Source organism: Musca vetustissima, unplaced genomic scaffold, assembly GCF_032173495.1.
Source record: "Musca vetustissima isolate MV318-11 ecotype Yass unplaced genomic scaffold, APGP_CSIRO_Mvet_v1 utg74863, whole genome shotgun sequence".
NCBI classification, from domain to species: domain Eukaryota; kingdom Metazoa; phylum Arthropoda; class Insecta; order Diptera; family Muscidae; genus Musca; species Musca vetustissima.
In genome coordinates, this window is record NW_026878910.1 from 127,245 (window position 1) to 145,441 (window position 18,197).

The 18,197-nt window shown below is 38.8% G+C and overlaps 2 protein-coding genes across 2 annotated transcripts; both read left to right on the forward strand.

Moving 5' to 3' along the window:
• The first annotated feature begins 930 nt into the window (after positions 1 to 930).
• On the forward strand, positions 931 to 5,575 carry LOC133323702 (C3 and PZP-like alpha-2-macroglobulin domain-containing protein 8). The gene is made up of 6 exons (XM_061532621.1): positions 931 to 1,259; positions 1,334 to 1,512; positions 1,693 to 2,231; positions 2,304 to 3,197; positions 3,260 to 3,550; positions 5,420 to 5,575. The coding sequence occupies exons 1-6, from the start codon at positions 931 to 933 to the stop codon at positions 5,573 to 5,575; spliced, it is 2,388 nt and encodes a 795-aa protein (XP_061388605.1).
• Positions 5,576 to 8,331: 2,756 nt separating this feature from the next.
• Positions 8,332 to 17,738, forward strand: LOC133323703 (thioester-containing protein 1 allele R1-like). Its single transcript, XM_061532622.1, has 10 exons — positions 8,332 to 8,420; positions 12,468 to 13,130; positions 13,193 to 14,014; positions 14,075 to 14,339; positions 14,679 to 15,082; positions 15,145 to 15,323; positions 15,462 to 16,000; positions 16,067 to 16,945; positions 17,018 to 17,305; positions 17,496 to 17,738. The coding sequence occupies exons 1-10, from the start codon at positions 8,332 to 8,334 to the stop codon at positions 17,736 to 17,738; spliced, it is 4,371 nt and encodes a 1,456-aa protein (XP_061388606.1).
• Positions 17,739 to 18,197: the final 459 nt, after the last annotated feature.

Consider the following 18,197-nt stretch of genomic DNA (forward strand, 5'->3'; position numbering starts at 1 on the left):
ATTTAATGTACTTGGTGCACCAAAGACCCTATAGCTTCCTCGATTTGCACGAAATTTTGCATAGCGTAATGAATTAAGTCTAGAATGATGTGTGTTAAGTTTCCTGAAAATCGGTGCAGATTTAGATATAGCTTCCATATATATTTTCGTCCGATTTAATGTGAATGGTGTACCAAAGTCCATATATATCGTTCGATTTGCACGAAATTTGACATAGTGTAATGAATTAAGTCCAGAATGATGTGTGTTTAGTTTCCTGAATATCGGTGCAGATTTTGATATTGCACATACTGAACATCGTACTGGAGTTCGTATAACCTAGAAGTTGGATATAAATGCTTCACGAAAGTGGGATCGGCACAAATTTTTGCACTACGTACTGAAGTTACTATAGCAAAACATTTGGCAAGTTTTGTTGAAATCGGCTTAGATTTCGATGTAGTTTATATATATATATATATATATTTGTTTTAAATTGAATTACATATTCTTTCCCTGGTCCTTCAAAAAATTCGACGTCTGTTAGGATTCATCTGTTGGATATAGCCAATGTGATGAAGGGTATCATATAGTCAGCCCCGCCCGACTTTACTACTTTCTGTACTGGTTTTAATTATCTTTGGTGGCCATATGGATTTTTATACCCTACACAACTATGTTGTCAGTGTATTATAGCTTTGTGCAGCCCCAAACGTTTGTAACGCCGCGAAATATTGGTCCTAGACCCACCTTTAAGTATACCGATATATATTTTAAATATATTTTCAAGGCGTAACAAGAGGTCTGTTTCTTAAATTCATTTTTTAAGGGCTTAGCCTCAGACTTGGATTTTTTTTTCAAATTAATTTTTGATGATTTTGTAAACAAGTCAAACCCGGCCAGGAAGTCACTCTGAAAATTAAAACTGCCCCCAACTCGCTTGTCGGACTCATGGCGGTGGATCAAAGTGTCCCGCTGTGGGAGAGGAACGATGCCATTAGTGTCAGTAGTCTAAGCCAGATTGTGGATTCCTATGACACCAGCACCCCTCTTCAGGGTAGCTCGTCTTATTATCCTGGTTCCAAATCCGGTTGTATTACCCTGACAAATGGTGATTATTTCTATAATTGGACCGCTAAAACAGATTCTGCAGATTTGGAAGATGACCAGCAAAATGTACCACCAACCTATAACCCTGGCGCTGAAGTTGTGGGAGAACTTGGAGTCTACTATATTCCCAGATATTTAGCTGAGACCTGGATATTTGATAATATTGAAAAGTAGGTGGTGGCGGGATGACATTTTGTCGGAGAAAATTTTTTTACAAGCTGATTTCTATGTTTTTTTTCTTTAGCACTGACAAGGAAGAATTTACCTGGTCCAAGAAAATCCCCGATACCATTGACTCATGGGTGTTGACCGGCTTTGCTATGAACAGTGAAAAGGGTTTGGCGGTGACTGGCGAAGAAACAAAGATTACCACCATCAAACCATTTTTCATTTCCATACGGCTGCCATATTCCGTTAAGAGAGGTGAGAATCGATAAATTTGTAAAAAATATTTTTGAATTTCTCAACCAAGTCATGAATTTTTTAAGTTTCATTTTTGGTGGTCTCACCCAAGGGATATTTTTCAAGGTTTTATAGGTTCTATACAAGGCGCGGATTTTTTGACAATAAATAAAAAATATATTTTTTTAATTTTTTTTCCAGGTGAGGTCATCAACACCCCCGCCCTGGTCTTCAATTATTTGGACAAAACTCTCGATGTTGAGGTCACCTTGGATAATAGCGACAATGAATTTGAGTTTACCGAAATCACCAACGAAGTAATTGGCGATCAATCACGTACGAAGATGGTTCGAGTTCCTGCTATGGATACCGCAGAAGTTTCCTTTATGATCCGCCCTAAAGTTTTGGGCAATGTCATGTTGAAGTACACCGCCATTTCTCCAATGGCCGGAGATGTCGTCCACAAATCGTTGAAGGTTGTACCCGAAGGCATTACCAAATATGGTAATCGAGCCTTCTTCGTCAATCTCAACAAGGAGGCAGAAATGAAATCGTCCTTTGAACTGGAATTGCTTGCGGAGATTATACCCGATTCGCAGCATGTTGAGGTCGGGGTTGTGGGTGATATTTTGGGTCCCGTCGTCAATAATCTGAATAATTTGGTACGCCTACCCAAAAAGGGCGGGGAACAGGCCATGTCCACTTTGCTGTCGAGTTATTTGGTTGTGAAATATTTGGAGGTAAGTTCGGTTCTACATCATTCTCTCAAGCTGTCTTTGGCTTAGCCACACTCTCTCCTCTCTCTCCCACAGAACAGCAAACGCCTGACCCCCAATATGGAAACGAAGTTACTTTACAACATGGAAACTGGCTACCAACACATGCTCAACTATCGCCATCCCGATGGCTCCTTTAGCTCCTTTGGACCCCACAGACTTAATGACCAGGTGAATAATGGTTCCACCTGGCTGACAGCCTATGTGACCAGATCCCTAATCCAATTGCAGCACTACGTCAAAGTTTATCCGAAATTCATTGAAAACTCCTTGGAATACCTGGTCCATCAACAGGCCAAAAATGGTTCATTTACCGATAAATCTCAAGACTTCTTCTTCTATGCAGATCAAGGCAATCACGTGTCCCTCACAAGTTCTGTCCTATTGGCCCTGCTGGAAAATAAGACCTATGCTGAGAAATATTCGCAAGAAATCACAAAGGCTTTGGAGTTCATTAACGAAAATTCGGAGAAATCTGAATCCCTTCATGCCCAGGCAATTGCAACCTATACCCTGGATAGGGCCCACCACACCATGGCTGGAGAAAAGTTGACAAAATTGAATTCATTGGCCGTAACTGATGGTGATCGTAAATGGTGGTCCAATGGACCACTAAAGTTTATTGTCGATAGCACTGATGTCGAAATTAGCTTATATGCCCTGCTAAACCTGCTCAATCAACCCTCACCCAATATGGATGAAATCCTGCCGATAATTAGATGGCTTATTGCCCAGCGTAATAGCTATGGTGGTTTTATCTCCACCCAGGACACTGTGTTGGGTCTACAGGCTCTTATAAAATTCGCAAAATTGGCTGACTATGAACCGGCAAAAATGATCGTGGACATAGCCTCCAAGGGTGCCGACAAAGAGAAACAGGAAACCCTCAAGCTCACCGAGGAAAATGATATTCTCTATCAAAATGTGGAGGTAAGTCCAAGGAGGAAGAACTTCAAACCCAGGACGTAATGAATTTTTTCCACTTTTTTCAGATGCCCGATACAACCAAATGCGTGGAGTTCTCAGCCAAGGGTAGTGGCGCAGCCATGGTCCAAATAGCCTATCAATGTGATATCCTGGAAAAGGAACAGACCAGTTTTGAGATTACCACAGAGAAACAAAAGCCCGGTCAAAAATCCCCCCTGCTAATGAATGTCTGTGTGGAATATAAGGGTGAGGGTGAAACTTCGAATATGGCCGTGTTGGAAATTAATAACCCTTCCGGATATGTGGTAGAAGACCACAGGCTGTACGCGATCAAGGAGGATGTGCAGAGAGTTAGTGTAAGTATTAAAAGAAATAAGAACAAATCAGAAAGGACGTTTGTGAAAAATATTTTGTACAGGTCTTCATAGAGGGGTTTGAAAAAAATATATTTTTCCGAGGTCTCCACAGTGACGTGGAAATTTGAAAAAAAAAATTCTGGAGGTCTTCACGGAGTTGTGGGTTTTTAAAAACGTATTATTCGAGGCATATTTTTGGAAGTCTCTACAGTGGCTGGGATTTGTATACCCTTCACCACACTGCGGTACAGGGTATTATGTCTTTCTGCATATGTTTGTAACAGGCAAAAGGAGTCGAGATAGACCCATGGTTCCTTTTGAGAATATACATAGAATCACTTTCTAAGTCGCATTTTTTATTTATGAAATTTGGCACAGCTCATTCATTTGGCCCAAAGACGAACCCTATTGAAATTGGAAAAATCGGTTCAGGTAAATGGTGCACCAAAGTCCACGAAATTTAGCATAACGTACTGAATTGAGCCCAGAGTGATGTCTGCCAAGTTTCGAGAATATCGGTCCAGATTTAGATATTGCTCCCATATATAGTTTCGTCCGATTTTAAGTAAATGGTACACCAAAGTCCCTATATATCTTTCGATTTGCACGAAATTTGTCATAACGTACTGAATTGAGCCTAGAGTTAAGTCTGCCAAGTTTCGAGAAAATCGATCCAGATTTAGATATAGCTCCCATATATAGTTTCGTCCGATTTCATGTAAATGGTGCACCAAAGTCCCTATATATCTTTCGATTTGTACGAAATTTTGCACGACGTACTGAATTGAGCCTAGAGTGATGTCTGCCAAGTTTTGAGAATATCGGTCCAGATTTAGATATAGCTCCCATATATAGTTTCGTCCGATTTAAGGTAAATGGTACACCAAAGTCCCTATATATCCTTCGATTTGCACGAAATTTGGCATAACCTATTTAATTGAGCCTAGAGTGATGTCTGCCAAGTTTCGAGAATATCGGTCCAGATTTAGATATATCTCCCTTATATTATAGATTGATTTTAAGTAATTGACGCACAAAGGATCCAATATATGGCTGATAGGAACAAAACGTACTGAAATTAGTATAACCTATCCTGCGACAAGTTTCGTTGAAATCGGTTCATATTTGGATATAACTTCCAGATATATTTTCGCCCAATTTTAAGTAAATTGGACATCAAAATCTTCATGTTAGTCAGATTGACATCAAATTTTGCACAACGTACAAAAGTGAGCATAGAATTACGTAGTTGCATTTTCTAGAAGTACAGACATAGCCCAACGGATGACCTATTGATATTTGTTGGAAGTCGATTTATCTAAGTCGATTCACATTTAGATAAATATCACATTCTTTATTTCATCCAATTTCATGTTAATAGTCCTGTTTAATATACCCATAGTGGTGAAGGGTATCAAGTCAGCCCCGTCCGACTTTACTACATTCCTTAATGGTTTTAAATTATATTTTGGAAGTCGGGGCCTAACACTTGGCGTGGATTATATAAAATTATTTTTCGAGGCATATTTATAGGCTTAAGTAAAATAAATTTATAAGCGGGAATTTTTTTAAAAATATTTTTAAGCATATTTATAAGAGCGGATTTTTGAAAAAAAAATGTTGAGGTATATTTATAGGCTTGAACTTACAAAAAAATGTGGCATATAACAAAGAGTGGCTTATTTTAAAATATTTAGGCCTTCAGATAGGCTCGCATATTTTAAAGCCTACAACTAGGCATAAATTATTTAAAATTATTTTTCGAGGCATATTTATAGGCGTGTAATTTTTAAAATATACTTTTTCAAGATATGTATTTCCAATTAATGATTTTTTATTTTCTGCCAATTATTTTCTCCCAATTGCCAGAGCGTTGAATTGAAAAATTTCAACTCGCTGCTGGTGATCTACTTCGATCATTTGTATAAGGATGAAAAGACCTGCATTCTGTATGAATATTTAAAGGTCCAAAATAATAATTTAAAAAGTCCTAGCCTATTGATAGGCCTCCAAAAATATCCTTAAAATTGCATGACAATGTTGCCTCGAAGAAACATACTCATGTCCTTCTGCAATCTATGCTAAATGTAATTTCATTCAGGCAGATTAAGAGTCGTCTGTTTACCATGGGACAAATTTATGGAAAACGATTTATAGGAAAATTTATACACGCTATTCGGTACGCCGCACTTTTAAAAATTTAATCACAATCAGGCACCCATTCTAGACTCAAGTCATTACCCTATGCCAAATTTCGTGCAAATCGAAGGATACAAAGAGCTTTGGTGCACCATTTAACTAAAATCGGTCGAATATACATGGGAGCTATATCGAAATCTGAACCGATTTTCCCGAAACTCACCACTCAACATTCTATACTAAATTCAGTATGCTGTATCAAATTTCGTGCAAATCGAAGGATAGAAAGAGCTATGATGCACCATTTATCTAAAATCGGACCAAAATATATATGGGAGCTATATCGAAATCTGAACTGATTTCCACGAAACTTAGCACACATCATTCTAGGCTTAATTCACTACACTGTGTCAAATTTCGTGCATATCGAAGGATATATAGAGACTTTGGTACACTGTTTACCTAAAATCGGATGAAAATATATATGGGAGCTATATCGAAATCTGAACCGATTTTCCCGAAACTTGTCACTAATCATTCTATACTCTATTCCGTACGTTATACAAAATTTCGTGCAAATCGAATGTTACAAAGAGCTTTGGTGCACCATTTATCGAAAATCGGTCGAATGTATATATGGGAGCTATATCTAAATCTGAACCGATTTCCACGAAACTTAGCACACATCATTCTAGGCTTAATTCACTACACTTTGTCAAATTTCGTGCATATCGAGGAATGTTTAGGGTATTTGGTGCACCATTTACCATAAATCGGATGAAATTATATATGGGAGCTATATCAAAATCTGAACCGATTTTCCCGAAACTCACCACTCAACATTCTATACTAAATTCAGTATGCTGTGCCAAATTTCGTGCAAATCGAAGGATACAAAGAGCTTTGATGCACCATTTATCTAAAATCGGACGATTATATATATGGGAGCTATATGTTAATCTGTACCGATTTCCACGAAACTTAGCACACATCATTCTAGACTTAATTCAGTATGCTGTACCAAATTTCGTGCAAATCGAAGGATATATAGAGACTTTGGTGCACTGTTTACCTAAAATCGGATGAAAATATATATGGGAGCTATATCGAAATCTGAACCGATTTTCCCGAAACTTGTCACTAATCATTCTATACTCATTTCCGTACGTTATACAAAATTTCGTGCAAATCGAATGTTACAAAGAGCTTTGGTGCACCATTTATCGAAAATCGGTCGAATGTATATATGGGAGCTATATCTAAATCTGAACCGATTTTCACGAAACTTAGCACACATCATTCTAGGCTTAATTCAGTACGCTGTGCCAATTTTCGTGTAAATCGAAGAATATGTAGGGTCATTGGTGCACCATTTACCATAAATCGGATAAAATTATATATGGGAGCTATATCTAAATCTGAACCGATTTTCCCGAAACTCACCACTCAACATTCTATACTAAATTCAGTATGCTGTACCAAATTTCGTGCAAATCGAAAGATACAAAGAGCTTTGGTGCACCATTCATCTAAAATCGGTCGAATGTACATATGGGAGCTATATCTAAATCTGAACCGATTTTCACGAAACTTAGCACACATCATTCTAGACTTAATTCATTACGCTGTGCCAAATTTCGTGCAAATCGAAAGCTATATAGGGACTTTGGTGCACCATTTACCATAAATCGGACGAAATTATATAAGGGAGCTATATCTAAATCTAAACCGATTATCACGAAACTTAGCACACATCATTCTAGACCGAATTAAGTACACTATGCCAAATTTCGTGCAAATCGAAAGATATATAGGGACTTTGGTGCGCCATTTACCATAAATCGGACGAAATTATATATGGGACCTATATCTAAATCTAAACCGATTTTTCCCAATTTCAATAGGTTTTGTCTTTGGGCCAAATAAATGAGCTGTGCTAAATTTCATCCAAATCGAACGATAAATGCGACCTGTACTTTGTTTGAAATTTAACATCAACAGACTGACGGGCAGACGAACGGACGGACGGACATGCAAAAAATCGACTCAGAAAGTGATTCTATGCAAATTTTCAAAAGGAATCATGTGTCTATCTCGTTTCCTTTTGCCTGTTACAAACATATGCACAAAGACATAATACCCAGGACCATAGTGTGGTGAAGGGTATAAAAACCCACGCCTATTTGAATACATCGAAAAATATTTTTACAAATTCCACGCTAATCTGAATACCTCGTAAAATATTTTTAAAAATTCACGCCTGCTGTGGGTACCTCAAAACCTATATTTTGTTTTAATACCCATAAATTAAAATGGCAACACTCATCTTCTTTCGAACCGGCTTAATGGCAACCAAGAAAGAGAGAGAGCATAAGAAGTTCCGATCCCATCTAACCAAAGTTCAAAACATTATGTCAGCTAGAGAATGCCGGTCACACCGCCACTCACTCATCATCCATGCCATTCCGATTACATTATAACCCTACACAGCCGATTTCTATTGAGTCGGTGTGTGGCTTTCAAAGCGACAAGATCAACTTGAGTTGCGCTCCTTGGGAGATTTTTTCGATTTAAGTTGTTTTTTCGTGCCGGATTTTTTTTTTTTTTTTTTTTGTTAAGAAATTACGAATTTTGTCGCAGCCATGACTCGTCAACGTTGTTGTTCGACGTTGGGCCTCTTGGCGTTGGCCCTAATGCAAATATTTGCATGCTGTCGGGCTGGAGTAGGAGGGTAAGTTACAATATTATTTAATGTGGCTGTAATCAGGGTGGAAGTGTTTAATTTTTTTTTTTTTTTTGACTTCTAATCGGACAACAGGGTGTAGATATCACGAAGTATTGCCGCAGAATGTTACAGTTCCGTGGTAGATGTGTAAAGTATCTTATGATCGGCCCCCTCCGATTATACTGCTCCGCTTTCTTTTGTGTTCTACTTTCAATTTTATTTATTATTATTATTTTTTTTTGTATATTCGTTAACATATTTATTATGATATTAACATTGTCCCGCATACCACGTGTGTCTTTTTTATTATTATTAAACGTATATGCATAAATCAATTTTATAGAGCCCCAAATGACCATGAAGCGTGAATTTGTTTTAAATAATTTTTTATAGATGACCAAAAAATTAATTTAAAACAAGTGAAAAGGCGTTAACTTCGGGCGGCGCGAACCTTGGATATTCTCCACCATAGATATACTGACAGGTACTAGAAATGAAAATATAGGAAACATACCAAAAAGTGGACCTATACCGACATTTCTAAAAAAGGATTTTGTAAACCATAATACTAATTTCAGAAAGTTTTCATGGAGAATTATACCCTCAGCCATATGGCTAATGAGGGTGTATACACTTTAACCCGGTGAAAATGTGCCTCATAGAAATATTGGTTTTAGACCCCATGTTTCTTTGAACCAAATCCGTTTCAGAAAATTAAGATCTCATCCGAACTTTGACCATCTTATTACTTCTTCCAAACTTTGTTCAAGTTCGAAGTTGGGGAATATCGATTCATTCCTTCTGGAACCTCGACACAGGGGCTAGGTCTAAATGCGGGCTAAAGTTCATTATCGAACCTTACTTTCTACTTTTTTATCTCGATATCCTCCGCAGGTGAAATGTTTACATCCGAGTATTAGAAGCAAACTCAAAACGCGGAACAAAACAGATAACTATTTTAATATAAACCAGTAAGCAAAGTAGTAAAGTCGGAGGGGGCCGACTATATGATACCCTTCACCACTATGGGAATATTAAACAGGACTACTAACATGAAATTGGATGAAATAAAATATGTGATATTTATCTAAATGTGAATCTACCTAGATCTATCCATAAACATGTCATTCGTTTGTTACAATGGGACAAAAGCATGTAAATCGACTTCAAACAAATATAAATAGGACATCCGTTGGACTATGTCGGTACTTCTAGAATACGCAACTACGTAATTCTATGCTCAATTTTGTACGTTGTGCAAAATTTGATGTCAATCTGACTAACATGAGGAGTTTGATGCTTAACTTATTTAAAATCGGGCGAAAATATATATGGAAGCTATATCTAAAACTTGACCGATTTTCACGAAACTTGACCGACATCCCTCTAGGCTCAATTCAGTGCGTTATGCCAAATTTCGTGCAAATCGAAAGATATATAGGGACTTTGGTGCACCATTTACATGAAATAGGACGAAACTACATATGGGAGCTATATCTAAATCTGGACCGATTTTCACGAAACTTGGCACACAACACTTTAGGCCCAATTGAGTACGTTATGCCAAATTTTGTGCAAATCGAAGGATATATAGCGACTTTGGTCCACCATTTACATGAAATCGGACGAAACTATATATGGGAGCCATATAGAAATCGGAACCGATTTTTTCGAAACTTGGCAGACATCACTCAAGGCTCAATTCAGTACGTTATGCCAAATTTCGTGCAAATCGAAGGCTATATAGGGACTTTGGTTCACCATTTACATTAAATAGGACGAAAATATATATAGGAGCTATATCTAAATCTGGACCGATTTTCTGGAAACTTAACACACATCATTCTAGACCTAATTCATTACGCTGTGCCAAATTTCGTGCAAATCGAAAGATATATAGGGACTTTAGAGACCCATTTACCTTAAATCGGACGAAACTATATATGGAAGCTATATCTAAATTTGGACCGATTTTCACGAAACTTGGCAGACATCACTCAAAGCTCAATTCAGTACGTTATGCCAAATTTCGTGCAAATCGAAGGATATATAGGGACTTTGGTGCACCATTTGTATGAAATCGGACGAAACTATGTATGGGAGCTATATCTAAATCTGGACCGATTTTCGCGAAACTTGGCAGACATCATTCTAGGCTCAATTCAGTACGTTATGTAAAATTTCGTGCAAATCGAAGGATATATAGGGACTTTGGTTGACCATTTACATAGAATCGGACGAAAATATATATGGGAGCTATATCTAAATGTGCACCGATTTTTCCAAATTTCAATAGGGTTCATTCTTGGGCCAAATAAGTGACCTATGCCAAATTGCATCGAAATCGGATCATAAATGCGACCTGTACTGTGTTCACAAAAATACATGGACGGACGGACAGACGTACATGCATATATCGACTCAGAAAGTGATTCTATGCATATTCTCAAAAGGAACCATATGTCTATCTCGTTCCCCTTAGCTATTTGAGCTATTTAGGAAGTTTTAGAAATTCCTACTAAAGTGAACTAAATTTTGTACTATTTAAATTTTGGGTGAAACGATGCATGAATTTTTGGAAATTTTTACTAAAGGGTACCAAAATAAGGGGTTTGGGTGAACCGATTGAGCAGGAATTTTGAAATTTGACGTTCCGATCACTTTGGGGGGTGTAGAATTGGACTTTGTGGAAAGTTTTGGAAATTCGTACTAATGTGTACTAAATTTGGTACTAATTAAATTTTGGGTGAACCAAATTTGGAGTTAGAATCTTTGTCGATCGATGTAAGATTGTAGTATGTAGAAAGTTTTGGAAATTCATACCATTTTGTACACATTAGTACAAAGTGGTACCAAATTTGAATTTGGGTGAACCGATAGAGCTGAAATCATGAAATTTGCTAACATTTGGTACAATTTTGGAAATGTCCACTAATGTGTACTAAATGACACAAAATTTGGTACAATTTGGATTAAAAGTTAACCGATAGAGCTGGAATCCTGAAATTGAGTAATAAGATTTCCATGCCCGTTGGTCTTGTGCGCATCTCCACCAATTTAAAAGGCCACGTTCCAAGATGTTGTTTTCTACTTGGTGCTTTCATCTACTTCGTGGCCTTCCTCTTCTACGGGAAGCATTAGTAGGCTCGCTTTTATATGCTTTTTGAGCTGGAGCATTCTCATTCATTCGCACAACATGGCCTAGCCACCGTAGTACGACTGACTTTGTCGATGCCCGCGTATAAATTGTAAAGCTCGTGGTTCATTCGACGCCGATATTCACCGTCGAAGCAGATCGGCCCGTAGATCTTTCGGAGAATTTTTCTCTCAAACATCCCAAGAGCTGCCTCATCTGCTTGCGCAAGTACTCATGCTTTAGATCCATATAACAGCGTTTGTAAAGTGTGAGTTTAGTCTGGCAGGAGGTGGCCTTGTTTTTAACCGGCTTACTTAGATCATAGTAGCATCTGTTGGCTATGACAATCCTTCTCCGAATTTCAAATCTGCTGTCAATAGTTTTATTTATGGCGGTTCCAAGGTATATAAAATCTTTAACTACCTCGAAGCTGTAGTTCTCTAGTTTCACAGTTGGTGCAAGTCTACTGGACCAATTGCGCGTTGATACCATCAGCTTGGTCTTCTCGCGTTTACTGCCAGACCCACATTGGCAGACTCCATCTCGATTTCTTCAAATGTGGCTGTTATCGCTCACAATGTTCGACCCATTATATCGATGTCATCGGCGTAGTCGAGTAACATGTGTTGTTTGGAGCCATTTCTGTTCACATTTGCGTCTCATAAGACCATTTCCAGTAGGATGTTAAAAGGATCACACAACGAACTGTCACCTTGTCTGAATCCTCGTTCGGTATTGAAGGACTTCCCGACTTTAACTGCTGATATAAACGAGTTGCGTTATAAGTGACTGATTGATCATCAACGCTAGAAACTTGAAATTTGGCATGTGGGGCGGGTTTTGTGCGCAGGCTTGTGATAAGGTGGGGCGGGTGGGGTACTAAAAGTTACTAAAAACTGTATTGATTTTTCTTCCAGCAAATATACCGTCATCGCTCCCGGTACCATACACTCCAATGACAAATACACGGCAGCTGTGGCCGTACATCACGTGGACTCTGCATGCCAAATACAGGTGGGCATTACTGGTCCCTCATTTAAGGAAAGTAAAATTGTTGAGGTCACAGGTTCGGAAATAAAAGAAGTTGAGTTCGCAGTGCCCACCTTGGCTAAGGGTAAATACAATCTAACAGCCGAGGGTATTAATTGTCTGGAGAATTTTAAAAATTCCACTCGATTAAATTATGCCAAATTTAACACCTACGTTTGGATCCAAACCGACAAGGGTCTGTATAAACCTGGAGATACCATCAATTATCGGGTATTGTTTTTGGATAAGGCCTTGAAACCAGCTGTGCCGGAGAAGAACACCGTCGTCTGGTTGGAGGATGGTAAACAAAATCGCATTAAAGAATTGAAAATTTCCAAAGTGGTCAAGGGGGTGCATACGGGCCAATTTAAAATTTCCGAATTTCCGGTGATGGGTAAATGGCGTGTGGTGGTGTCTAGCAAGGGCCAAGATGACCAATCCGTGTACTTTGAGGTGCAGAAATATGTCCTGCCGAAATATGTGGTGAAGGCTGAGGCTCCGGAGTCGGTGTCGGTTAAGGATGGAGATATGCAGGTTATTGTTCGGGCTAAGTAAGCATTATTTTGGTGATGGAGAGATGGACACTCGAGAATACTAATTGATTTTTTTTCAGCTACACCTATGGCAAGCCTTTGAATGGCAAAGTCACGGTCACCGTATGGGTGTACGTCCCCCGTTTCTATTATGAAGAAGAAATAATTCCAAGCATTAGCCGCACCGGATATATGATCCAAGGCAAGGCTAAAATTGATCTGAATATCAAGGAGCTGGAGCCCTACGTGCAGAGCACATTTTCATCTCCCACCTCTGGTTTTATTGATGCCACCGTCGAAGAAGAAATCACGGGGGTGAATGTCAACACCACCACCCGTACCGAAATCTACCCATACCGATATGCCATGCGTTGTGTCGATGAGGAGGAATGCAGATCCTTTGAGCCGGATAAGGAAAAGGAAGTCATGATTCAGTTGAACTACGTGGACGGTTCGCATTTGAAGGACACGAAGACCCCAGTGGAATTGGTATACACCGAGATTTTAGACTATTGGAATATTGGCGACGAAGATGAGGATCAGGAAGATGAGGATGAGGAAGATGAGGATCAGGAAGATGAGGATCAGGAAGATGAGGATCAGGAAGATGTGGCAACGACCCAAATCCCACCGATTTCGGGAAATCTCAGCTACAGTTTCAAAGGTTTTATGAATGAAACGGGTTTTGCGACATTCAAGGTGAAGCTAAGCGATCTGAAGCAATATAAGGACTACGCCCATTACTTTGACATGGAGGTCATATATCGGGATGAAAAACATTTTGTCAGTAGAGCCTCTCAATATCGGTATGAAAATGGTATTGTCAATAGTGCCTATCAATATCTTAATAAGGAGCTGAACGACGAATGGTTTATAATTGAGGATAAATCTGACAATAACGAGTAGGTTTTGAAGACCCTTAAAATATATCCAAAATAACACACATTTTTCCTCACTTCTAGTGCCAAATTATTCCAGGCCGAACATTTCACAGTGAAGTCCAGCAAACCCCTGCCCTATTTGGATTATAATGTTATTGCTCGGGGTAATATTGTCAAGACGGGACATATCGATTTACCTCAGAAGCCCATGGTGCACAATATCACCATCATTCCGGAATTGGTGTATTCTCCTAGCTTCGCGATTTATATTTATTATATTGATGAGCAGGGTGAATACCATTATGCGGAGCGTGCCTGCTTCATTGATTATGAATTGGAAAATAAGGTAAGGGGTCCAGCAGATTTTTTAAAAAATATATTTTCAAGGCGTGGAATTTTTTTTTCAATACTTTTTCAAGTCGTAACAAGAGGTCCACGCCTATGTTGAGGTCTTCAAAAAATATTTTTAAGAGGACTAAATAAAGGAGTGGTTGTTTTAAATTGACTTTTGAGGGCTTAGCCTCAGACGTGGATTTTTTAAAAATAATTTTTAATAAAAACTAATTTTTGGGGGCCTAAGATGAGGCGCACATATTTTAAAATTTATTTTTGAGAGCCTAGCCTTAAGTTCGGATTTTTTATATTATTTTTTTTTATTTGCTGTTTTTTGTTTCTTTCTTTCCAGATCAGCATCACTGCTGCTGACCAGGTCAAACCCGGCCAGGAAGTCACTTTGAAAATTAAAACTGCCCCCAACTCGTTTGTGGGCCTCATGGCGGTGGATCAAAGTGTCCTGCTATTGAGATCAAACAATGATATTCGTGACAATGAATTAAGCTGGACTGTGAATTCCTATTACACCAGCACCCCTCTTCAGGGTGGCAAGTTTTATCATCCTGGTGACATATCAGGTTGTGTTACCCTGACAAATGGTGATTATTTCTATGATTGGACCGCCGAAAGAAATTCTACAGCACACAATGTCCAGCAAAATGCACCACCACCAACCCATAACCCTGGCGCTGAAGCTGGACTCATACAGGTTCGCAAAGATTTTGCAGAGACCTGGATATTTGACAATATTGAAAAGTTAGTGGTGGCGGGATGATATTTTGTTGGAGAAGATTTTTTAAAACTGATTTTTTCTTTAGCACTGACAAGGAAGAATTTACCTGGTCCAAGAAAATCCCCGATACCATTACCTCATGGGTGTTGACCGGCTTCGCTATGAACAGTGAAAAGGGTTTGGCGGTGACTGGTGAAGAAACAAAGATTATCACCTTCCAGCCATTTTTCATTTCCATACGGCTGCCATATTCGGTTAAGAGAGGTGATAAATGATGAAATTTTAAACCCTATTTTAGGATGCCTCAACCAAGTCATGAACTTTTTAAAATTAAATTTTCAAGGTTCTATACCAGGCGTAGATTATTTGAAAATAAAAAACCATTTTTTTCATTTTTTCCAGGTGAGATCATCAACATCCCCACCCTGGTCTTCAATTATTTGGGCAAAACCCTCGATGTTGAGGTCACCTTGGATAATAGCGACAATGAATTTGAGTTTACCGAAATCACCAACGAAATAATTGGCGACCAATCACGTACGAAGATGGTTCGAGTACCTGCAATGGGTGCCGCCGGAGTTGCCTTTATGATCCGCCCAAAAGTTTTGGGTAATATCATGTTGAAGTACACCGCCATTTCTCCAGTGGCCGGTGATGCCGTCCACAAATCGATGAAGGTTGTACCCGAAGGCGTTACCAAATATGGTAATCGGGCCTTCTTCGTCAATCTCAACAAGGGAGCGGAAATGAAATCGTCCTTCGAATTGGAATTACCTGCGGATATTATACCCGATTCGCTACATGTTGAGGTCGGGGTTGTGGGTGATATTTTGGGTCCTGTCGCCAATAATCTCGATAATTTGTTACGCCTACCCAAGAAGGGCGGGGAACAGACCATGTCCACTTTGCTGCCGAGTTATTTGTTTATGAAATATTTGGATGTAAGTTCGGTCCTGTCCATCTGAGGTTCTCTTTTTATAACCATTCTCATTTTCCCTCCTCCCTAGAACACCAAACGCCTGACCAGCTTTATGGAAATGAAGTTACGTTACCTCATGGATACTGGCTACCAACAGATGCTCAACTATCTACATCCGGATGGCTCCTTTAGCTCGTTTGGACCCGATAAAGAGGATTATGGTTCTACCTGGCTGACAGCCTATGTGGCCAGGTCCCTAATACAATTGCAGGACTACATCAAGGTTGATCCGAAAATCATTGAAGAATCCTTGGAATACCTGGTCGACCAACAGGACGAAAATGGCGAATTTACCGAAGAATCTGAAGACTTCTTCTATGTGGCTCAAGCCAATCACGTGTCCCTCACAAGTTCGGTCCTCTTGGCCCTATTGGAAAATACGACGTATGCTGAGAAATATTCTCAAGAAATCACAAAGGGTTTGGAGTTCATTAACGAGAATTCGACGAAATCGGAATCCCTTCATGCCCTTGCAATTGCCACCTATACCTTGGATAGGGCCAACCACGCCATGGCTCGGGAAAAGTTGACAAAATTGAATTCTTTGGCCGTAACTGATGGCGATCATAAATGGTGGTCCAATGGACCACTAAAGTTTTTTGTCAATAGCATTGATGTGGAAATTAGCTCCTATGCCCTGCTAACCCTGCTCAATCAACCCTCACCCAATATGGATGAAATTCTGCCGATAATTAGATGGCTTATTGCCCAGCGTAATGGCTATGGTGGTTTTATCTCCACCCAGGACACTGTGTTGGGTCTACAGGCTCTCATAAAATTCGCCAAATTAGCTGACTATAAACCGGCAGAAATGGTCGTGGACATAGCCTCCAAGGGTGCCGACAAAGAGAAACAGGAAACCTTCAAACTCACAAAGAAAAATGGTATTCTCTATCAAAATGTGGAGGTAAATCCAAGGAGGAGGAGGAGGAGGAACTTCGAATCCAGGACGTAATGAAATTTTTCCTCTTGTTTTCAGATGCCCGATAAAACCAAATCCGTGCAGTTCTCAGCCAAGGGTAGTGGCGCGGCCATGGTCCAAATTGCCTATCAATATAATATCCTGGAAAAGGAACAGCCCAGTTTTGAGATTACCACCGAAAAACAAAAGACTGACCAAAAATCCGCTCTCCTAATGAATGTCTGTGTGGTATATAAGGGTGAGGGTGAAGCTTCGAATATGGCGGTGTTGGAAATTAATACCCCCTCGGGATATGTTGTAGAAGATCAAAGTCTGCCTATTATCGAGGAGGTTGAGAATGTTAGTGTAAGTATTTTGAAAGAAACGCAAATATTACGTACCGATCAGGAGGAACATGTTTTAAACAAATATTTCGTAGAGGTCGATGCATATTTCTAGGCGTGGATTTTTTAAATTATTTTTTAAAATTATATTTTTGTAAGATATATATATTTATATATACGATTAATAATTTTTATTTTCTCCCAATTGTCAGTACGTTGAATTGAAAAATTTCAAGTCGTTGCTGGTGATCTACTTCGACCATTTGTATAAGGATGAAAAGACCTGCATTATGTACGAGGCCAATCGTGACCATGCTGTTGCCATGCAAAAACCTGCTGTCATTCGGGTCTACGATTATTACGATTTGAATAAGAAGGCAACCGAGTTTTATGAAATTGAATCGAAACTCTGTGATATTTGTGATGGCGAAGAGGAGTGCAGTAAATGCAAATAAAGACAGCAAATAGAGATCCTTCAAAAGGAAGCTTTAAGAGATTATCGGTAAATGGAATCCTGCGATGATGTTGGAGTTGTTTATGGGATGTGAGTCCTTTATATAATTTTTTATACGATTTACCTAAATAATTGTATAATAAAAATTAAAAAAAATAAAAAATATAATTTGTTTTTCTTGAAAAAATATTTAAAGGCCCAAAAAATATTTAAAAAAGTTATCGCCTTAATTTTTTGGAACCATGTTTATAGGCTTGAATTAAATAGGGCATATTTATAGGCGTGACTTTTTTAAATTCTTTTCGAGCATTTTAATAGCTGTAGATTTTTAAGGCCTATCATTAGCCGGACATTTTTAAAATTATGTTCGGAGGCCTATCTAGAGCCGTGATTGTTATTGAATTATTTTTGGAGGCCTTAATAAAAATCACGGCTAATGATAGGCCTACAAAAATAATTA